This window comes from Sapajus apella, unplaced genomic scaffold (assembly GCF_009761245.1).
Source record: "Sapajus apella isolate SASKATOON/1434 unplaced genomic scaffold, GSC_monkey_1.0 scaffold229, whole genome shotgun sequence".
Lineage (NCBI taxonomy): Eukaryota > Metazoa > Chordata > Mammalia > Primates > Cebidae > Sapajus > Sapajus apella.
In genome coordinates, this window is record NW_022437169.1 from 204,595 (window position 1) to 227,102 (window position 22,508).

A 22,508-nucleotide genomic window follows, 5' to 3' on the forward strand; every position below is an offset into this window, starting at 1 on the left:
TGGCCCAATTACGCTGGGAGTCATACAGATCTGCAAATGTGTGCGTTTTAATTTTACAGTTATGTCTAACATGTTGCTGGGTCCTTCAGGGGACCAGTCCCAACAGAAGGAGAAGAGACAGGGCCTGTCCTGCCTCTAGTGCCAGCTGTCAGTGGCAGCAGAGGCCTTGAGGGTTGAGCATCTTCTGGAGGCTGCAGAGGCCTCCCTGGAGGGGAGTCAGGTGGCTGAAGGCAAGCACTGGGAGGGCTCAGGTTCTGACCTGGGGGATCCTGGGACTGGAGATTGGCACCTGCCCCCAAGGCTTGGCCTCTGCCCCTGGTGCCCCCACCCCCGCCCCGTGCCTGCCCAAGTGTACTGCATATGAGCTCAGGATCCTTTCCCCGTAAGCCAAGACATGTCGCCAGTCCTGCAAGAATGAGGGGAAGAGGGGTCAGGACAGCAGAAAGCCTCTCCACTCTGGGCACCCAGAGCAGCTGGCCCTTGAGGATAGCAGGGGGTCTGTTCTGTGCCAGACCCTGGTGCCCAGCAGGGAGGTGTACTTGGATAGATGGAGATAGACCATTGGGTGGAGGGTCTGGGCTGAGATGGGAAAGGCTCAGAATGGTCAACATGAAGGACACGTACTTGCTGTGCAGCACAAACAGCCTTCACGAAGGCAAGAGAGAGAAACAGAAGGCCATGGAGAGAGCATGTCATTTATCATGTCCCCTTCTGGTCCTCCATTGTTTCCAGCTTGAAGCCTGCCCCTGTCTCATAGCCCCTCAGTGGCCTCCAGGCTGTCCCCAGACCCTCCCAGAGGGTGAATCTCATTGGCACCATGCCAGGATGAGGGAACTGGCTGGTATTGAGTGACCCCTAGAACCACCCTAACATTTCTATGAAGGGTATACCCAGGGCATCACTAGCTGTGTTTCCCATCTAGCGTCTATCAGGTTCAGCACAACCACGTCCAGTTAGGTGTCCCAGGCCTGGTGATCGCCCATGTATTGGGTCCTGACCCGTCCCCACAGCACTGGCCCTGCGGGGGGATACACACCCCTATCCCTTCCATCCACTGTAAGCACATAACCAGCCTACTCCCAAACCATAATACTTGCCCCATACCTCCCTGTAGTCCTGGAAGCCTCAGGTGATGCAAACCAACAGTGAGGGGAAAAGCCCTGGAAGGCTGTCGGGTAGCTGGCTGTCATGGGCAGCTTAGCCAGTCCTCCAGAAAACTACTCCCCACTCCAGGCCTCCCACACCCACACTCACTCCACTTCCCGCTTCCGGATGGCACGGCCTGAGGCCAGCACCTCAGCAACCTTGGACACAATAGGATCGTAGTTCATGCTGGCCACGGCAGTCACCTCGTCGCCTCTGCAGGGAGAGGATGGCCAAGGCTGAGGACTGCCAGGCCGTAGCCCCTTTTTGAAAACCCTGATGCACTGCTGTCCATCTGGGGCCCAGGGAAGGACCTAGCCCAGGGCAACAGGAAATGCACCCAGCCCTCCCTGCTTTGCACATTGCGGCTTGACCATGCACAAGCTTCAGGCTTTCCTAGGGAAGCTCCAGCAGTCTTCAGCGGGGCTCAGAGCTGGGCTGTTTTTCTGGGATTTTGCCTGGGATGAATCCCCCTTCCCGACTGAGCTCCCGCTGCATCGCGCCCACACTGCATCCTGATGCTCTCACTTAGTGTAAAAAGCCACAAACTTCAGCTCCTCCAGATCTCCCTGGATGATGACGTCGTCGAAGCCTTCTCCATAGCCTGTGGGCCGGGCAGGTGGGTGGCACCCACGTGAGCCGGGGAAGGGAAGGAGACTTCACAGGATCCCCTCCTAACCCCACCAAGGCCCTGCTCCTCATGTCCTTTTAGGTAGTTCCTAGCCTCGCCCCTAGCGAGTTCTTAGCGGCCTCTCCTTAGTGCGGTCATAGCCCTGCCCCTAGGTTTCCAGCCGCGCCCCACATCCAAGCCCCGCCCCTAATACCCTCGGTCCCGCCCCCATCCGAGGCCACGGGGTTACCCGTGTAGCGCAGACTCTTGCCAAACATGGCGGTCCAGAGGTAGGGTACGGTGCTGATCTCTGCCTCCTGCGCCAGCATGTTCTGGGCTGCCACGCGCCCTGCAGGACCCAGGGCCATGAAAACCCAGATTCTCGCCGTTACCACTCCCACAATACCTGCTCCTGATGCTGTGGGGACCCCTGACACGTGTGGCTCCTCCTCCTGGTCTCCCCAGAGGTCAAGAGACATCATTGTTCAGCCCACTGCCCAAGTGCACCTGCAGCTGACTGGTGCAGGGGAACACCTGGCTGAAAGCGAGCCACTTGATTGCTTCCCTAGAGAATCTGAATAAAGTGCCCTGCCTCTGGAAGGTCTGTTTCTTGGGTTTGGGGGACTACTACACCATTTCAGCTGTGCAGAGACACCTAATCAGACACATCAGGTCTGAAAAGGGAGGAGAATGGGACATAAGTATGCAGGGAGGCACAGATGACAGCCATGCACAAGGCCTCAAAGAGACCAGCGTGGGTGGTCCCCACTGGAAGCCTCAGGTGATGCAAGCCAACAGTGAGGGGAAAGGCCCTGAAGGGCTGTGGGGATGGCTGGCTGTCATACGCAGCCTATGAGGCCCCAGTAGACCCCTGTATTGGATGTACTTCAAAGTCTCCTAAACTCTCCCAGTTAAATCCTAATTACACTTGGCTGATAAGTAGCCTTGGTTACTTACAACAACTTTAGACTTTGTACTTGGACAGAAATTGGTACCAGGAGTGGGGTTTCAATGCAAACCTTCAGGTGTACAGGCAGAGGGAAGGGGAGGTGGGTGCAGAGAAGTCCCTTGTCCCAGGCTGCAAGTCTGGCAGTCCTCTCTCTGAGGAAGTGGGGCAGCTAATGTGATGGCATCTGCAGCTTAGGGTCCCAGATCAGGTGTGCACCGTGGGCAAGGCTTGGGGGACTTAGTGGACAGCAAACATGAGGATGGGAAAGCTATTCTTCAGAAAACACAGTGTCTCCACTGAGCCCAGGTTTCTGGGCTTAGATGCCACCTTGGGGACATACATGAAGCAACTGAGTTCACAGAGACAGTTGAGTGGCCCAAGGGAAACAGAGGCATGAAGTATGAAGATGACCCATTCAATCCCTCCCTCCCTCCCCAGGTTGATTAGGAATTCTGCAGAATATATGTCCTTGAGGACAAAAAGGGAGAGACTAGCAGAAGGAAAACTGAGGCTGAGAAGCTGTGGCTGGCTCAATGAAGTGTCACTCTGTGTGTTGGCTGGATCGCCAGGATGAGGTTGGCCAGAGAACCCACATCAGAGCTTTGATGCCTAACACAGTGTCCAGGACCCAAGGTCAGCAACTGAGACATGGGCGTGGGGACACTGAGACCCTGAGACTCCCTCCCACCCCTCCACATACCCCGGGACTGGCCATACCCTGAGCATGAGCCATCTGCCAGTGTGGAATGTTCACTTTCCGGTTGTTCCTCCAGGCAAGGGGGAAGGTGACGGCATCACCAGCTGCGAACACACCTGGGACATTGGTCTGCATCATCTGTAGAGAGAGGGCCCAGGGCTCCACGGGTGCGACAGGGGCCCTGACCTGAACCTCCTGACACACCCAGCCAAGACCAAGCCCTCCCCACCCAGCACCAGCCACCCCACCTTGTTGACAGGGATGAAGCCTCGGGAATCCAGACCGATGCCGCTCTGCCTCAGGAAGCCAGTGGCGGGCACCGCACCTGACCAGACGGAGGCCTGTGTCCACCACCCTGTCCTTTCCTTCTGCATAGTCACTTTCCACACCCCACACCCTGCATGTGGTGTACCAGCCCCAGACTGATCATACAGGGGCTGCCCACCTGGGGCCTTCATGCACCCTGGCCCACTACCCGGGCTTCCACAGACCCCAGTGCCTCCCACAAGACCTCAGGTATTGCCTCCTCCCAGAAGGGTTCCACAATGCCCTTAAGTGGGGGGCAGCATGCCATACCTCCTCAGCCCCTGCAGGTGTTACCACCTCCCAGGTCAGCCCCTCCCCAGGTTGGCACCTCAGCTGGAGCAGGAGCCAATTCAAGGCTTGTCTGTCAACTCTCGCAGGGCATGGAGAGGAGGGTTACTGGGCTGCAGGCACTGGGAGTATCCTCTGTGCCAGGCCTGGGCTGAGCCCGGAACACACCTTCCCCAACAGCTCTGTGAAGTGGGGGCGGTTGGGGTCCCCATTTGTCAGATATGGTGGAAACTGAGGCTCTGGGAGGGGAAGGGACTAACGCAAGGTCACATGTGAGCATGTGCAGGCGACTGTGCTGGTTCACGCCTGCCCGCCCGCACGGCCACTCACCAATGCCCACCACGCAGACATCAGCCCGCACGACCTTGCTGCTCTTCAACACAACCTCCTTCAGCTGTGGGGAGTTGGTGGGTGAACAGGTGGGCCCAGCTCCCAGGCTAGGAGACAGAGGACAGAAAGCAGCAGGGAGAAGGGAGAAGGGCCCACCTTTCCCTCCTGGGCCCGCAGCTCTGACACCTCCGTCTGCATGTAGAACTTCACCCGGTTGTTCTCAAACATCTGTCAGGCAAATGGGCAGGTGGGCAGTGGGTGAGAGCCCAGCTAGAGGCCGGGCTGGGCCCCAGGGCTCTGAGGCACTGGGTCCTGGGGTGGGCTCACCTTCATAAGGGCACGACCTACGCGCTCCCCCAGGAACCTCCTGAAGGGCGTCTCCTCCAGCTCCACCACAGACACAGAGTGGGCCTTCTCTGTCAGGTAAGCGGCCACTTCCATCCCTGGTGGTGGGCAGGGGGTGGCAGGCTGGTACCCTGCACCTCCCTGGGCCAGAACTTCCCTGGAACTGTCCATCATGACCTGACCACCACCATCCCCACTGCCCACTACCTCTCACCCAGGAAGCCGGCTCCTACGACGACCACATTGCGGCCTCGGGCCAGCCTCACCACACGATTGGCATCCTCTGGCGTCCGGATGGTGAACACGTTCTCCACCTCTTTGCCTTTGCAGCTCAGAGTCTTGGGGCTGAGACATGGCAGCATCAGTGAAGGCCTCGTGGCAGCCCCAGCCCCATCCAGGCCAGTGGCCTGCCCAGTATCCAATGAAGGGTAAGAGGGAGACCCTCCTACCTGCTCCCTGGTGCCAGCAGTAGCTTGCTATACTCCAGCTTGAAGCCATCCTTGAACATGACCTTCTTGTTTCTCACGTCCACTGTGACCACCTGCAACCCCCGCCAGGCAGAGCATAAGCTTGGGCAGGGCCTGGACCTCGCTGCCCACTCCTGGGTCCTGTCGTACACCCAGAGCCCAGCCACAGCTTCTGAGAAGCCCCTGCTGGAGCAGATCCTGCCACCTGGGCTTTGTTCTTTAAGCTTCAGACGTCACCTTCCCTTCAAACCCTCCTTGCCCTCCCAAGTCCTACCAGGCTCTCCTATCCAGGCCGATTGTTCATTTCCGCACACCCTGGGGCTCTGTGTGTGCCCATGACCCACTGAGAAGCAGCTCATTGCTGTCTCCCAAGGCTGGGGCACCTCCCAGGTGCCTGGGCAGTGGGGCCAGGAAGAGCACCAACCCTCCCCGCCCCAGGGACCCACACAACCTCAGGGTTCCCACCTTCCCTCCCTGGGGCCTGTTTCCTGACCCTGTACCTGAGCCTCGGTGAGCACCTCGATGCCATAGGCTCGGAAGAACTCCTTGGGCCTCAGGGCCAGCTGCTCAGGCTGCGTGTCCAGGGACTGCAGGAGACAGCCAGCTTGAGAGGAGCCAGTTTACAGCAGAAGACCCTGGTGCTCAGGGAAGGTGGGGCCAGCCCCAGCCACAGGGGCTGCAGGACAGAACTCAGCAAACCCAGGTCTGGCCAGGCACAGTGACTCACGCCTGTAATCCCAACACTTGGGGAGTCTCAGGCAGGAGGATCGCTTGAGCCCAGGAGTTCAAGGCCAGCCTGGGCAACATGACAAAACCTCGTCTCTACAAAACATACAAAATATTAGCCAGGCATGGTGGTGCATGCCTGTAGTCTCAGCTACCCGGGAGGCTGAGGTGGGAGGATCGTTTGAGCCTGGGAGGTGGAGGTTGATGCTGCAGTGAGCTGTGAGACAGGCACTGTACTGCAGCCTGAGTGACAGAGCAAGACCCTGTCTCAAAAAAAAGAAAAGCCCGGCCCGGTGGCTCACGCCTGTAATTCTAGCATTTGGGGAGTCCGAGGCAGGTGGATTGCCTGAACACAGGAGTTCAAGACCGGTCTGGGCAACATGGCAAAACCTGTCTCTACTAAAAATACAAAACATTAGCCAGGTGTGGTGGTGCACACCTGTAATCCCAGCTATTCTAGAGGCTGAAGAATGAAAATCGTTTGAACCCAGAAGGTGGAAGTTGCAGGGGGCTGAGATAGAGCCACTGCACTCCAGCCTGGGTGACAGAGCGAGACCCTGTCTCAAAAAACAACGACAAAAAAAAAAACTTAGAATTTTGGGGGGCACCATGCACAGGCCTAGCATAAGCAGAGAGGGCAGCTGGCCAGACCCCCGTGGGGTGACAAGCAAGGCTCAAAGTGGGCTTGACTGAGAGGGGCAGGGTCCCCACTTGCCCCACCCCCTACCTTGCTGAGCTTGGGACGGTCATAGGGAAGATGCCGGTCTAGCGTGCACAGGACGATCCGGTCGGAGAAGCCCTCCTGCCGCAGTGTCTCTGCACACACCAGGCCAGCTGCACCTGAGGGGAGGGGCCCATGGGCCAGGGACCACGTCTCTCCAGCCCCGTCTCCCACCCTGCCCCTCATAACTCCGCTACCAACCTGCACCCACAATGAGCACATTGGTACTACCGCTGTACCCAGCACTTGGAGAGATACACTTGGCCATCACCTTGGTCCTTCGCTGCAGCTGCAGGGCCTGTGGGTGGCAGGAGGGTGGAGAGTCATTGCCATCCTCCACATGCCGTCATCCTGGCAGGCAAGTCCTGGAGTCCAGCCCAGCCTCATCCCCACCATAACCCCTCACTCTGCTCCAGTGATACGTGCCAAGCTCCTCCCACCACAGGGCCTTTGCACGTGGTGTTCTCTGGGCGAAGATGCCCTCCCCGCTCCTTCCTTCTACCTGAGGCCTGAGCCACCCCCTCACCTGCTTGCTGGCCCGGACGTACACCTTCTCCTTCTCAATCTTCACCTGCAAGGGCTGCATTGCTCAGGACCAGCCCCGAACCCTACACCCCTGATTCCCACCCCACCGCACTCCCGGCCCCACCTGAAACTTGTGCAGACTGTCCAGGCCGGGGAAGTCCTCCAGGTCCCCAGTGCTGATGTTGAAGCAGGCGCCATGCCAGGGGCAGCGCACCCGACCACGGGACAGAACTCCTGGGAAGGGGAGGTGCTAGGCTGGGGCCACCAGCAGGGGTTGCCTCCCAAGGATCCTTGTGCCCCGGCAACTGCAGGCGCCTCCCCACAGCCCAGGAGGCTTCTCTGATAGAGGAAGATCCTGGGGCCTGGGGAGGAGCCAAGCTGGCATGGGGCCTGGAAGGTCCCCTTCATGCCTCCCACCTGACAGCTCACCTTTCACCAGGGGTGCTCCGTAGTGTGGACACTTGTGGCCCAGGGCGTGGAACTCCCCATTGTCCTTCACCAGCAACACCTTCCCCCAGCCCAGCTCCACTTCCCGCATCCTGGGGAACCACAGCACTCAGAGGACAGGTCAGACCCCAGGCACAACCTTCTGGCAGCTCCTCCCAGTGTTGAGCCTTCTGGGGAGCAGCCCCAGACCAGTAGAGGCCACAGAGGCAGTGACCAGGAGCCTTCAGGCCACCCCCTGCCCCCGGGCTATGGCCTGGGCCTCACCCTCCCACTTTTGGATCCCTGATCCCACGCCCAGGCAGGCCCGGAACCCACTGGCCATTCTCGAGGTCCTTGACGTGGCAGACAGCAGCCTCCACGCAGTCCTGAGGGCTGGGGTAGGGGTGAGGCGTGGGCAGGCGCTCCTCCGTGTGGAAGTGGCGGGCCGTGCCATTGCCCTGGTAGGCCCGGGGGCTGCCCTTCCCACTGGCTGACAGCTCCTCCTTGCCTCGCTCCTTCTCAGGCAGCACCACCTCGATCTTGAGCTCCACTGTGGGCAGGGCAGCGCCTTGAGTTCCCCAGCTCAGCCCACTTCCTCCCCCATCCCACAAGCTGGACACAGAGTCCCGCTCCTCGGGGTGCCAGGAGGCTCAGCCCTGCCTGGCAACCTCCCCAGAATGCCCTCTGCATCACCAGCAAAGAGCATTAAACCTGGCATAAAGCAGAGGAGGGGCATGAACGGCTGGCGGTGCACCCGGGTCTGCATAAATTCCTTTCTGCATGTCTCTTTTTTATTATTTTTTATTATTTTTGAGACAGGGTCTCGGTCTGTCGCCCAGCTGCAGTGCAGTGATGCAGTCTCGGCTCACTGCAGCCTCTGCCTCCTGAGTTCAAGCTCAAGTGCTTCTCCCACCTCAGTCTCCCCAGTAGCTGGGACTACAGGTGAATGCACCACACCAGGCTAAGTTTTGTATTTTTTGGTAGAGATGGGGTTTCAACATGTTGGCTGGGCAGCTCTCAAACTCCTGACCTCAAGTGATCTGCCCACCTTAGTCTCCCAAAGTGCTGGGATTGCAGGCGTGAGCCACCACACCTGGCTTCCTTTTTCAATTACAGTATTAGTGAAGCGGGGCACAGAGCTAAGTTCCTCCGACCCTGCAACTCTCCTGGCTGCAGAAATCTCTGCAGCAGAAAGAACCCTGAGTCCCCAAAGTCCTGGATCTTCCAGTGGACAATGACGATGTCCCTGACAGCTCAGGGACACATTTAGGGTATGACTCATGTGCACACAGGGATTCAAAAGTGGCAGCAGCTCAGTTCCCAGCTAGTGAATCTGGATGACAGGAAGTCAAGGATTCATTGTCTATTCTTACAACTTTCCCATATATTTAAATTTTTTTCAAAAATTAAAAAAAATGTACACAGCATAATTTCAACTTCTTCTTTTTCTTTTCTTTTTTTTTTTGGACAGAGTTTCACTCTTGTTGCCCAGGCTGGTCCAATGGCACCATCTCAGCTCACTGCAACCTCCGCCTCCCAGGTTCAAGCTATTCTCCTGCCTTAGCCTCCCAAGTAACTGAGACTACAGGCATGTGCCACCACACCTGGCTAATTTTGTATTTTTAGTGGAAATGGTGTTTCTCCATGTTGGTCAGCCTGGTCTTGAACTTCCAACCTCAGGTAATCTACCCACCTCAGCCTCCCAAACTGCTGGGATTACAGGCATGAGCCACCACACCCTGCCCAATTTCAACTTCTTAAGATAGCTCTTCACACCAATTTGAGAATCCTTCATCACTGAGCAGGTGCTGGGTTTTCAGTGTCCCCGTGTGCCCTGGGGGTGAACCCCAGCATGGGAATGCATGTAGATGACACAGAGGGGGCACAAGCCCCCTACAGCCTCCACACAGAGGCCTCCACCCCGCATGCCCACGGGGCCAGCTGTAGTGGGGACTGAGCCAGAGATTGCCATTTTCTTCTCTGTACTTTTCTACATTCTCCAAATTCCCTATGATGTGCCTGGGATATTTTTCTAATTAGAAGAGAACAATAAACAGAATTTTTAGTAGCAATAATCCGGCCCCCCAGGCTGCTGCTGTAGGGAGATGCTGAGCGGTGGACGCTAAGCCCCTGGCACGGCATGGGCCCGACGCCGGAGCAGGAGGTACCTCTCTCACCTCCCACAGCACCAGCGCCTCCGGGCTTCACCTCTCCTCCCCACCGCCTCATTCAGACCTGACACTCCAGAAACCAAGAACCCAGAGAGGCTGCTGAGCTGCACCTCCAGCCCTTTACCTGAGCTGTCCCCTGGGCTGGGGCTCCATCCTTCCCATCTACCCAGACAAAGCTCAGGAGTTGCCTCTCCTGGCTGCCCGGCCCCTGCATATCCCTCATCTTATGTTCTGCTAATCCCCCACCCTCGCCAGGCCCCTTCCCCAACCCCAAGTCCCAGCCCCCAGCTCAGGCCCAGGCATAGCAGGGGACAGGGGCAAAGGTCAGTTTCTTGACTCCAGCCCGGCAGGGAGCAGGCAGAACACATAAGCACACCAGCCTGTCATATCGGATGGGGGGTTATGGGTGGGGTTTTTCATTCCATTTGCTATATTTTATGTAATGGTGTTAGAATGTTTTTGGAAGAATTAAAAAGAGAAATCTGTGGACTTAGCTGACACCAGCTCTGGAAGCTGTGGGAGCTCACGAATAGCCTGGCAGGGGGGCCAGATAACGCCAAGCCAGGCCACTCTCACCCTCCACCTCCTCCCAGAAGGCTCCAAGCCTGCTCACTGATACAGTCAAACAGAAGCCATTAAATCAGGGGCCCTTTGGAAAGGTGGATGGGAGGGGCGTCTCTGCTCGCAAAAGGGGATCAGCCCCAGCTCCATGACTTCCAGCTGCCCATAGTTCTGCCTTAGCCCCTTTAGACCTCAAGATGCCTTTATTGTAAAATGGAGAGAAGACCAGGTGCGGTGGTTCATGCCTGTAATCCCGACACTTTGGGAGGCCAAGGCAGGAGGATCACTTGAGGTCAGGAGTTCGAGACCAGCCTGGCCAACATGACAAAACCCCGTCTCTACTAAAAATATAAAAATTAGCTGGTCATGGTGGCATGGGCTTGTAATCCCAGCTACTTAGGAGGCTGAGGCAGGAGAATCGCTTGAATCCAGGAGGCAGAGGTTGCAGCGAGCTGAGATTGTGCCACTGCACTCTAGCCCGGGTGAAAGAGTGTGACTCTCTATCACAAAAAAAAAAAAAAAAAAAAGAAAACTGCCAGTCGTGGTAGTGCAGGCCTGTAGTCCCTATTACTCAGGAGGCTGAGGTGGGAGGATCACTTGAGCTGCTGTGAGCTATGATTGTGAACTTTAGCCTGGGCAACAGAATGAGAACTCATCTCAAAAACAAAAATAAAACAGAGAGAAGAGCAAATGCCTTCCTCGTTGGCGATAGTGAATGCTGAAGGAAATAATGTTTGTAACCCAGAGCAGAAGCTCAGTAGATGGAGTTGGGCGGCAGTGTTTTACCAGTTAGCTCTGAGCCTAGCAGCCATGATGGGGATGGAAAGCCTGTCGGTAGCAGCTGTGGCCTAATAAAAGGCAGATTAACAGATGCTAAGAGAGCTGCACTTCCTCCTAACTCTGAGCTAGGTGAGGGACTGGCCTGATATCTTCCTATCCTTGTGTGTGTATGTGTGTGTGTTTTTTTTTTTTTTTTTGGAGATGGAGTCTCACTCTCTTGCCCAGGCTGGAGGGCAGTGGCGCAATCTCAGCTCACTGCAACCTCTGACTCCTGGGTTCAAGCGATTCTCCCGCCTCAGTCTCCTGAGCAGCTGGGATTACAGGCATTGGCCACCATGCCCAGCTAATTTTTTTGTATTTTAGTAGAGATGGGGTTTCACTGTGTTGCCCAGGCTGGTCTTGAACTCCTGACCTTGTGATCCACCTGCCTTGGCCTCCCAAAGTGCTGGGATTACAGGCGTGAGCCACTGTGCCCAGCCCACCTTACTCTTTTCTTCTTATCAAGAACTCAGACAGAACACGCAGGAGCACAGAGGGAGCCCAGGAAGCAGGTACTGATCCACACAGAGCCACAGAACTGAGTGGAGCAAGATAGGAAGTGAAGGGTTTGCACAGAGGCCTTCTGCTTGCTCTGGTCTCTCTGTGGCCCCTTATGACCTCAGCTGAACCCTCACTCCGCAAACACTGTTACTCCCACATCTGGAAATTCTCTAAGCCTCATGCCTGACCTGCCCAGCATGGGCACCTGGGCCCCGAGCCTCTGGCTCCAGCCCCGCAGGGGAGTCCTGGCGGCACAGAGCCCAGCTCAGGGAAGAAGGGATAACAATAGTCCACAAGTGCTTCTCGTGTGCAGGCCCCGTGCTAGGCACAACAGCCCCACTTTACAGTCCTCACCGCAGAGGCTCAGAGAGGTGAGATTACCTGCCCAAGGCCACACAGCCAGGAAAGGACAGGACTGGATTTGCCTAAGGTCTTAGCACTACCTTTGGGTCCTGGGGCCACGGGTCCCAGGCAGGCCAGCCCTTTGGGGTCCTTTAAAAGAACCTGCAGGTAGCATCTTCTGCCAGAGCCTCCTGCCAGCCCAGCAGTGCCACAGAAGTCTGGTGTGAGGCCAGCTGGCATCATCCCACCCACTTCTAAGGGGAGACAATGGACGTCATCTGCCCAAGGCACATTTTGAGGCAGGGAAGGATCCATCCCAGGCCTGGGTGTCCACAGCACAGGAGCCAGGGGAGGAAGAGTGGAGCAGAGGCTTCCTGGAGCAGGGGCAGGTGGGTCCCTCTGCCCGGTGGGTCATCACAGCTCTCCTCCCTCCCCCAAGTTCTCGCTTAGACCCAGGAAAAGGAGAAAAGGCCCACAAGTTCCAAGGTAACGGAGCTGATGGGTATCAGGTAAGGGGAGCTGGGGTGAGCTGGCCGGGCGAGCTGGCCAGGGCGGCCTGGTGGGGTGAGTGGAGCACTGGCTGGGCTCTTGAGGCCTCACTAAACCTCAGTTTCTCCATCTGTGACAAAGCTGCACACTCCTGCCTCCCTGGGTGTTGTGAGGAGAGAAGAGGGAAAGTGGGGGGCCAGAGGGAGAGCTCCACAGACACGAGTCTTCAGTGGGGAACAGACCCAGGCCTCCCCAGCGCCCCAGGACACTCCCACTTCTGGCTGGAGCCGCACAGGCTAGGTTGGGTGACGATTTCCTGTATAAATGGGGAAATGTGCCCAGAAAGGCCAAGAAGGCAGCCCGAGGCCACACAGCGGGTCAGAGGAGAGGGAGCGGCCGGGATCTGCCCACGACACTCCCACAGCAACAGAGAGGTCAGGGTGGCCAGCCCTTCTCTTTTGCAGAGAGAAAAACTGAGGCTCAGACGGGTAAGTTGCATGCCCCAGGTCACAGAGTGTCTGAGGGTGTCCCCAGATCCCCCCTTCCCTGGCCCTGGGGGCATAGCCCCTTCCCCAACCCTGCAACAGGAGGAACCCTGCCTTTCCTTTTCCGAGAAGGGTCCTGCTGTTATTTCCACCACCACTCAAAGCCCCAAGGAAAAAGGGGCACCCACGGGAGCGGGGGCCAGCGGGGGAACTGCTCCAGGCCCCCTACCCCCTCCTGGCGGTAGCGTATTAACATTCCGAGCGGGCTCCTGCCTAGCCTGACCTACTTCAGAGGCCTGCCGAGCGCAGAGGGGGAGGGGGGAAGAGGAGGGAGGAGGAGGCAGGGAGGGAGGAGGAAGGACAGAGGCAAGAAGACAGGAGGTACCTGGTTTGGGCTTGGAGAAGCAGCCGCCCATGGCGAGTGGCCTGAGGATGGCCGGCAGGCAGGAGCACAGATGGGGAGCTGTCGGAGGCCTAGGGCGCCCCCCATGGGGCTGGACCCCCTGCAGGCCTTAGAGACGCCGGAGCCGCCATCCTTTTGGAGCTGCTCTAGGACCTGCAGGGGAGACTGGGGCCATCAGGACCGGGGCGTGTGTGCGGGCAGAGGTAGATGGAGAGAGACTGCGGGAGCTTCGGAAACAGTCTTACATTTGAGCTGGGAACCATGGCGTGTAGGGGGGAGTCTGATCCCAGAGCAGGGGGTCCTGGAGGGCACCTCCCCTTTGGAGCCCTCCAAGCTCAGCTCCCTCACTCTCCCAGTGGAGCTCCTCTGCCCCAACCTCGGCCACCCTCAGTCCAGCCCTGAAGCTGCCTTGCCCAGGAAATCCTCCCTGATTCCTGCTGCCTCCTCACGCCCTCCCTTCCCCTCTCCAAATCCCACAGCCTGGGAATTCTGGGACCCTCCGTTCTCCCGGGAGACCACCGTGCCTAGGCTCCAGCAGTGGGTCACCCTGGGCAAGCTGAAGCCCTCCTCATCCTCGGTCTTCTCCCTCCTACAATGGGGGTGACATCAGACTCCCCCTGGTCCAGCTCCACCCTGGCTAGCACTCTGGACACCCACCTCCTCACAGGGCAGCCACTGCTCCGTGTTCCAGACCCAGCAGTGGACTGAGGCTGCCGGGCCTTGGAAGGCAGGGCAGGGAGGGCGGGGGTCCAGGAGGTGGCCCAGCCTCCATCCTCCTCCCAGCTCAAGCTGTGGCCAGGAGGGGCTGGGGGGCGGTGTGGGGTTGGGCTAGTCCACTGGTCCCCAGGGAAACCCAGCTCTCTGGTGAACAGAAGTGGGCGGCCAGCCCAGGCGTGATGGGGTTAGGGGAAAGTGAAGCCAGGCACACAGCCCTGCCACGCCGGTGGCCAGCAGCCAAAGCTCCCCCTACCCCTGACTCCAGCCCAGGTCTGTGGTGCTGAGGTCATGCCCAACAGCCCAACAGCAGATGGGGAAAGCAAGGGGCCAAGGTCTCATCAAGGTCAAGCAGCAAGTAGGGGTATCCATGTGGCCTCCCACCCTCCCCACTTTAGTCAGTTTTAAGAATGGGTAGGGGCCCAGAAAGCCCCCATATCACCCTAAGGCCCGGCAAAGTGCCCTGGGGGAGGGAGCACCTGCACAGCAGGGAGCTCACTGTAGTCCAGGTGCCTCCCAGGCCCCAGGGTGGGCCTTCCGGAAGATGCAGCCTACAGGTGGACTTCGGAAGGCCCAGGGCATAGCTGCCTTGTTTGCAAATGACCTCCCCACCGTCCATCCCACTGCCATCCTCCTGTTTCCCCTGGAAGTTCTTCCTGAAGTCTCACTTGAGGTGGGACTGAGGCCCCCTGGTCTGGCCCAGATGCCAGGAAGGGCCATGGGTGGGTGCCTGAGAGTGAGGGGTGGAAACAAAAGGACAGGATGGAGAGGGACCATTGTTCCTGTCGGCCCTCAAGGTGCCCATTACAGGGGAGGAGGCGGTGGCTTCCATAACCACTGGACTGTGCCCTGGCTCTTTCTCCAACTTGTCAGGAAGGTCTATAAAACTCAGTTGCCACCAGCCCCACCTGCCCCCTCCCTGGGCACTAGGTGGCCCCTCCCCAGGTCCTGGATTCACCTCTGGCTCAGCCCTGCCCACTTCCTTCCTGCCTGACCTCAGTCCTCAGCTGCTAAGCCACAGATCCCAGGAAAGGTCAGACCTGGTCTTGCCACCGGGGGCCTGCCCAGGCTGTGCCATCCCTTCTCGAGTTCACCGGGGGCCTGAATCCCCCAGGGCCTAGACCAGGAAGGAGACTAGGTGGGGCCCCTATGCCTTCGGCCTACTGTGTGCTAGATCAGCTTGAAGCCCGGACACCGCACTCAAAGGCAAAGGTCCTTGCCAGGGGCAGGGCAGGAGGGCCCTCGGGTTTGTGCCGAGTGCCAGAGTGCTTGCTGTCCCTTGCCCACGAGCTGCCCACTGCGGAAAAGTTCCAGCAGAGCGCAGTGCCAATCACCCAGCAGGAGTCTGTGTCTGTTCTAGGGACCCTGGGACCTGTGAAGCGGGACTGGATTACCCCCACCTCACAGAGTGGCCTCTGCTCCCCTCCACCCTCCCAGGGCTCCTGGCGCCCCCGGGGCCAAGGCTGGGCAGGGTCCTCTTCCGACTCCTCCACCTCTCGCCCACCCGCCCCCACTGCTTCATCCCCAAGGGCTCCTGCCCAGATCGGACTTCCGCCCAGATCGGGCTCCCAGTAGTTTCCAGGCGTCCCAATAGTTTCCAGGGATGGCATCTGACGCCAGTCCTAACTTAGAGTGTGGGGGCTCCGCGCTCTCCCCTCCCCCGGAGCTCAGGCGCAAGCCTCTGTCCACTCTCCCCGCCTTTGCACGTGCAGTTCCCTCTCTCTGGGAAGCCGGTCCCAGCAGCCAGCTCTGTCCCGGTGCCCCTGCCAGACCTTGCAGCCCGGGAAGGGGGACTGGCACACAGTGGGGCCCCGCGGCGAGCTGGGAAGGGGCCGTTGTGGGACGAGAGAAGGACGCGGGGCGCTCCGGCCCCCAGCCAGTGTCTCTGGCCCCAGTTGCCGACCCCCAGTCCCTAACGCGCCGGCCCCGGGTCGGAGACCCGAGCGCAAGCGCTGGCCCCCGGCGCCCGCTGGGGCCAAGGAGCCGGGGCGGGGGGCGGGGACCGGGGTCCCGAGGGCCAGGGTCCCCGGGGCGGGCGCTCACCTGGGCTCGGCGCGGGCCTGGGCTCGGGAAACGCTCGGGGCCGCGGGCGCGGGGGGGTGGCGGGGAGGCGCGGGCGGGGCGGGGCTGGCGCTGCGGCTGCACTGCGGCCGGGGAGCCCGCGGAGCCCAGCACCGCCCCGCGGGGCCGGAGCAGGTGTGGGGCGGCCGGGGAACAGGGGGCAGGCCGGGGCCCTTGACCTCCCGACCGGAGTCGCGGGGCGTGGGGAGGCAGCCGGGGGCCGCTCTGGCCTGGGGAGCCCCGGGCCGGGGTCTGGGTCTCCGGGGATCCTCGCGACCTCCTAGGGATGCCCAGCTGGGGCGAGCGCAGGGTACGGTTTTTTTTCCTTTCCTTTCTTTCCTAAGTGTCGGAACCATCTGTGAGCGAGTGGGGGAACTTGAATCAGTCGGAGTAGCCTCCGAAAGAAGGAAAACCCCAATCAAACCTTGCTGCCCATAGCTCCCTTCACTGGTTGGGGGGTTCAGGTTCCCTAGTCTCCTAGGTTCCTCCTGGCGCTCTCTCCACACATACCAGGGTCTGTTTTCAATTATATTTTATTACATTTTCTTTTTCTCACCTGTCATTTACCAGGAGAACTCCTGGGATCTCCAGAAATCATAGTGCACCCTGGTGTTGTGCCTCCTCCTTCAGGAAGCCCTCCCTGACCAGCCTCCCCTGTATTAGGGCTGATTATTCTGACCGCTAACACTTGAGTGTTTCATTGTCCTTAATGTGTTGATCTCTGCGTTGTAGACCTTGTCCTTCCAGCAGGCTGGAGCACAGAGGCCGTGTAGGTCCCTCCCCTGTCTGGGCCTTGCTCTCCTCTCCTGTAAGGAGGACAGTAAGGACAGCAGTAATAGTTTCCTGTGTCAGGCCCAGCGGGCCTTCTCAGGCCATCCTCTGGGACTATTTGTGCCCCACCCCACCCAGGGGGCAAATTTAAGTCCCCCCTCCCACCACCCTCCTACAATTTTACAGATAGGAAAGGCAGCCCAGGGAGTCCTAGTCTTGCTCAGCGTCAGGAGCAGGCCCTGCATGGGTCACACTGGGGGCAGATGGTGTGGTGCCAAGGCCCGGAGGGCACATGTGGCTCAATTCAGGTTAAGTCCTCTCAGCTCATGTGTCGTTTCCACAGCAGGACCTTTGCCACTGCCACAGGAGGGTCCCATCACAGGGCAGATGGCCGTGTTTGGGCCTGGTGCCCTCCGTCTCCAACCAGCCTGCCTGGAGATTTCGCACACGTGGTGATCTTGCCGCCCCACCCCCCACCCCACCCTCAGAATCTCCTCCAGCCAGGAAGACCGGGTGTCCCATAATAACTGTGGCTGTGATTTTGCATGCATTTATTTCCTTACCCATCACAATAGCTGAGGAGGAACGTTCTCTTTGTACCATCTCCATTTCACAAACAGAGAAACTGAGGTTCAGGGAGGTTAGGGACTCTCCAGGCCCACACAACTGCTAAGTGGCAGAGCAGCCCTGGGCAGGCTGGCCTCCCGGGTGGAGGGGTGGAAGCAGGAGGGGAGAGGCCTTCCAGGCTCATGCAAGGCCACAGGGCCTTCAGTGCACAATTCAAGTCTGTGACTGCGCCAATCAGTAAGTGGACCCCTGTGCTGCAGCCTCCCCAGGACACAGTGAGTAACTGAAGTGCTCTCCCAGATTGCTACCAGGACAACTCCACAGGCACAGATCCAGGCACAGGGGTGCTTGGGAAATGGGGTCAGGGCTGCTAAGTTTGGGGTGTCAGAGATAAAGCTGGGGAAACAGGTCAGTGTGGGGGCGGTGAGGAGGCCAGCAACCTGGGGAGCTACCCTGACACAAGGCAAGTGCAGGCCTGACCTGGGGCAAGTCCCTTGTGGCCTCCTTAATCCCAGGCCCTGCGCTTGAGGTTCCTGCTGCCCCATGCTGGGGCAGAAATCACAAGATCTTCATGGAACAAAAGCTAAAACCAAGGGCAGGCTAGAAGTGCTGTCTCTCAAAGGGCCCTCAGGCTTAGGGGATATGCATGTGGACCAGGGGCCCCAGGAAGACCCAGGAGGGCTCTGAGCTCCAGGCAGCCTGAGGTCCTGATCTTGCCCCAAGGATGGTTCTGGAAAGACAATAATATTCCAGCAACCTTAACAATGCCAAATGGAGCACATGGCTGCGGTGAGATGACCTAGAGCAGTTGGGAGGTCCCCCAGGCCCATCAGACACCCCAAAGACAGGAGGAGATAGCCAAGGTTAGAGAAGCAGTGAGTGTGGGGGGGATAATTCCACAGCCTGGGAGAGAGGCGGATCCCCAGCCCTGGACACACCCCATCGCCCAGCAAGCTTGTGCCTCTTCTCCTTACATCCGCCCTCTGCTGTCAGGTTCTCCTGTTCCCCACTCCCCTCACCCTAGGGTCTCCAAGCACAGGGCGCAGGTATTCAGGTAAGAAAGTGGCCAGGCATGGCGGCTCATGCCTGTAATCCCAACACTTTGGGGGACTGAAGCAGGAGGATCTCTGCCTGGGCAACATGGCAAAACTGTCTCTATAAAAAACAATCAAAACAACACATTGGCTTGGTGTGGTGATGCAAGCCTGTAGTCCCAGCCACCTGGGAGGCTGAATGGGAGGATGCCTTGGCCCCGGCAGTCAAGGCTGCAGTGAGCCATGATTCTGCTACTACATACCTGTAATCTCAGCATTTTGGGAGACCAAGGCGGGCAGATTACTTGAGGTCAGGAGTTTGAGACCAGCCTGGCCAAGATGGTGAAACCCCATCTCTACTAAAAATACAAAACTTCGCTGGGTGTGGTGGCACGCATCTGTAATCACAGCTACTCAGGAGGCTGAGGCAGGAGACTCGCTTGAACCCGGGAGGCAGAGATTGCAACGAGCAGAGATTGCGCCCCTTCACTCCGGTCTAGACGGCAGAGCGAGACTCCATCTCCAAAAATTAAAATAAAATAAGAACTGAGCCAGCTTCAGTATCTAACATTGTGATTGACACTGTCGCCTCCTGGAGGCCAATCTGAGAATCAGCGGGATTCTCCTTGAGTCTTTGGGGTTCTGAAGACAGAGACCAAGACTAGGGGCCTTCTCCCTGAAGGTTGAGGTGGATTTCCAGATGCAGAGACCCCGACTTAATTAGCTGATCCCCAGGAAATGCTGAAGGACTGATATAGCATAGCCAACATGAGCCGAGGGCAGCTGTGTGGAGGGGCAAGCTGATGCAGCGGTGCCCACAGCTGCACAGTGATTCTTTCATGTGGAAGCATAGTCTAGGGGATTCCCCAGGTTGAAGAACCAGGGCCCAAACCCCTCCCCACTCCTGTCCCTGCCTCTGTGCCTTGCCACTGCAGCCCAACCTCTCCTCAGCCTAGGTCTGTCTACACAGGCCTGATCACTGTATGCCCAGCACCCACTGGATTCTCTGGAGGCAGGAGGTCAGGGGAAGAGGTCAGAGGACTCCTAGAGTGAGGGCTGGGCAAGAGCAAGCCCACAGGGCTGCAGGGTGGCTCTGTCCCTGTGGCTCTGGGGTTCTCTGGATTCTCAAGTCTATGTCTAAAACCAGCTCCAGTCCATTGACCTATTCAGTTCAGACTAGGCCCACCTCAAATGGCTGGCTCTGCGGCCCACACTGTACTGTCCCCAGCCTCTGGGATAGCCAGTCCTGATCCCTGTTCTCACAGAGGGAGGTGGCAGGAGCTGAGGCAGATGCCCGTAGGAATCCATAGGAGAGGAAGAGGGCATTCACCCAGAAGAAACGGTGTGGGCAAGCAGGTAAGATGGTAAATTCTGGAGAACTCAGAATACGTTAGTACAGTACAATGTGGCACAAAGTTCTGGGCAGGGGCCTGGCATGGAGGTTGGCTGGTTTGGAGGAACCAGGGGAGCTGGGTAAGGGGTCTTCATCACATGTGTCTTGTTTTGTTTTGTTTTTGAGATGGGGTTTCTCTCTGTCACTCAGGCTGGAGTTCAGGAGTTTATAGCTTACTGCAGCCTTGAACTCCTAGGCTCAAAAGATTCTCCTGCCTCATCCTCCCACGTAGATGAGACTACAGGCATATACCACTGTGCCAGTTCCATGTGTCTTCAGGAAAGAAACCTAGGAATGGCGTTGGGATGGAGGAGGCAAGAGGTCAGGGGAAGAGGTCAGAGGACTCCTAGAGTGAGGGCTGGGCAAGAGCAAGCCCACAGGGCTGCAGGGTGGCTCTGTCCCTGCGGCCCTTAATTAGACCCCTGAGGAATTCCTATCATCAACTTGGCAACAGGCCAGGAGCATGGCTCACACCTGTAATCCCAGTACTTTGGGAGGCCAAGGTAGGAGGATCACTGGAGCCTGGGAGTTCGAGACCAGCCTGGGCAACATGGCAAAACCCCGTCTCTAAACACACACACACACACACACACACACATACAATTGGCAATAATCTTTACAGTCCTAGTGACTAATGGGCTAGTATAAGCTGTCTCAGTCTGGCCATGGTGGCTCATGCCTGTAATCTCAGTGCTTTGGGAGGCCAAGTCAGGAGTTCGAGGCCAGGCTGGCCAACGTGGTGAAACCCAGCCTGTAATCCCAGCTACTTGGGAGGCTGAGGCAGGAGAATTGCTTGAACCTAGAAGGTGGAGGTTGCAGTGAGCTGAGATCACACCACTGCACTGCAGTCTGGGTGACAGAGCAAGACTGTGTCTCAAAAAAAAAAAAAAAAAAGCTGTCTCAGCCAGAGTGGAATATTGTTCTGCCATGAAAAGGTTTTTTTTTATTACAAATATCCTATTGTTTTAAATTATAAACAGTGTTTTGTAATTGTGTTAAAAATACATTTTTTTAAATATAGGGTCCTGCTCTGTGGCCCAGGCTGGAGTACAGTGGCATGATGACAACTCATCACGGCAGCCTCCATCTCTTGGGTTCAGGTGATCCTCACACCTTGGCCTCCTGAGTAGCTGGGACTACAGGCATTCGCCACCATGCCCAGCTAATTTTTGTATTTTCTTGGTAGAGACAGGGTTTCAACCATGTTGCCCAGGCTGGTTTTGAACTCCTGAGCTCAAGCAATCCACCTGCCTCAGCCTCCCAAAGTGCTGGGATTACAACCATAAGCCACCGTGCTGGGCCTAAATATTTTAAATATTTTCATTTTTTTTTTTTTCTTTTGAGGCAGGGTCTCACTCTGTCACCCAGGCTGGAGTGCAGTGGTGCAATTATGGCTCACTGCAGCCTCCACCTCCTGCTCCCATCTTATCTTCCTGGGACTACAGGAATGTGCCACCATGCCATTTTAATTTTTTTGTAGAGGCAGGGTTTCACCATGTTGCCCAGCTTGATCTTGAACTCCTGGACTCAGGCAATCCGTCCATCTCAGCCTCCCAAATTGCTGGGATTACAGGAGTGAGGCACCATGCTCAGCCCTAACTATTTTCTTATATATCACTGGTGAAAGTGTGAATTGAGAAAATCCCCACAGAGAACAATTTGACACCAGCTCAAAATTGCAAATGCCCAGAGTTTTTGACCTAGAAATCACTTGGGAAGATGTTTTAACACATCTGACCAGCTGGGACTGGGAAGGACCTAAATGTCCATCAATAGGAGATTAAATGAGTGACAGTACATCTGTCTCATGGAATACTATACAGTGGTGAAAAGGAACAAAGACACTCAATATGCTGATTCATAACAATCTCCAAAATGGTCTGGGGGGATAAGACAGGCATAAGACAGTAAATAATCTACGCTACCTTTGTGTAAAGAAAAAAACCGAAAAAAAATTTACAGATGTATCTGCTTGTATGTTATGGAATAACTCTGGAAAGGTGTATAACAAACTGGAAACAGGGCAACTTGGGAATGTTAATGTACAGAGTGGAGATAAATCTTTCTTTTTTTTTTTTTTTTTTGAGACGGAGTTTCGCTCTCGTTACCCAGGCTGGAGGGCAGTGGCGCGATCTCGGCTCACCGCAACCTCCGCCTCCTGGGTTCAGGCAATTCTCCTGCCCCAGCCTCCTGAGTAGCTGGGATTACAGGCACGCGCCACCATGCCCAGCTAATTTTTGTATTTTTAGTAGAGACGGGGTTTCACCATGTTGACCAGGATGGTCTCGAGCTCTTGACCTCGTGATCCACCCGCCTCGGCCTCCCAAAGTGCTGGGATTACAGGCGTGAGCCACCGCGCCCAGCTGGAGATAAATCTTTCATTATATAACTGTCTTTTTGAGACGGGATCTTATTCTGTCTCCCAGGCTGGAGTCCAACAGTGCCATCTTGGCTCACTGCAGCCTCAACTCCCAGCTTCTTTTTTTTTTTTTTCCAAGACATAGTCTCACTCTGTCGCCCAGGCTGGAGTGCAGTGGCATGATGTTGGCTCACTGCAAGCAACCTCCGCCTCCTGGGTTCAAGCAGTTCTCTGCCACAGCATCCTGAGTGGCTGAGATAACAGGCACCTACCGCCACACCCGGCTAATTTTATTTTATTTTATT

The 22,508-nt window shown here is 57.2% G+C and overlaps 1 protein-coding gene across 4 annotated transcripts; it reads right to left on the reverse strand.

Annotated features, from left to right (window-relative positions):
- Positions 1-29: 29 nt before the first annotated feature.
- Positions 30-14,101, reverse strand: AIFM3 (apoptosis inducing factor mitochondria associated 3). Of its 4 annotated transcripts, none has more exons than XM_032271329.1 (21): positions 13,962-14,101; positions 13,287-13,457; positions 7,870-8,083; positions 7,537-7,646; positions 7,232-7,341; positions 7,109-7,153; positions 6,784-6,880; positions 6,589-6,701; positions 5,636-5,722; positions 5,118-5,209; positions 4,883-5,013; positions 4,651-4,766; positions 4,480-4,551; positions 4,324-4,387; positions 3,648-3,724; positions 3,420-3,537; positions 2,004-2,102; positions 1,672-1,747; positions 1,255-1,359; positions 625-645; positions 30-406 (listed from the first exon to the last, which is right to left on the reverse strand). In XM_032271329.1, the coding sequence occupies exons 2-21, from the start codon at positions 13,315-13,317 to the stop codon at positions 367-369; spliced, it is 1,818 nt and encodes a 605-aa protein (XP_032127220.1). In that variant the 5' UTR covers positions 13,318-13,457; positions 13,962-14,101; the 3' UTR covers positions 30-366. The 4 variants fall into 4 exon arrangements, with proteins under 4 accessions (XP_032127220.1, XP_032127218.1, XP_032127221.1 ...); XM_032271327.1 differs by having other exon boundaries at positions 7,537-7,662; positions 13,962-14,081; XM_032271330.1 differs by lacking the exon at positions 625-645.
- Positions 14,102-22,508: the final 8,407 nt, after the last annotated feature.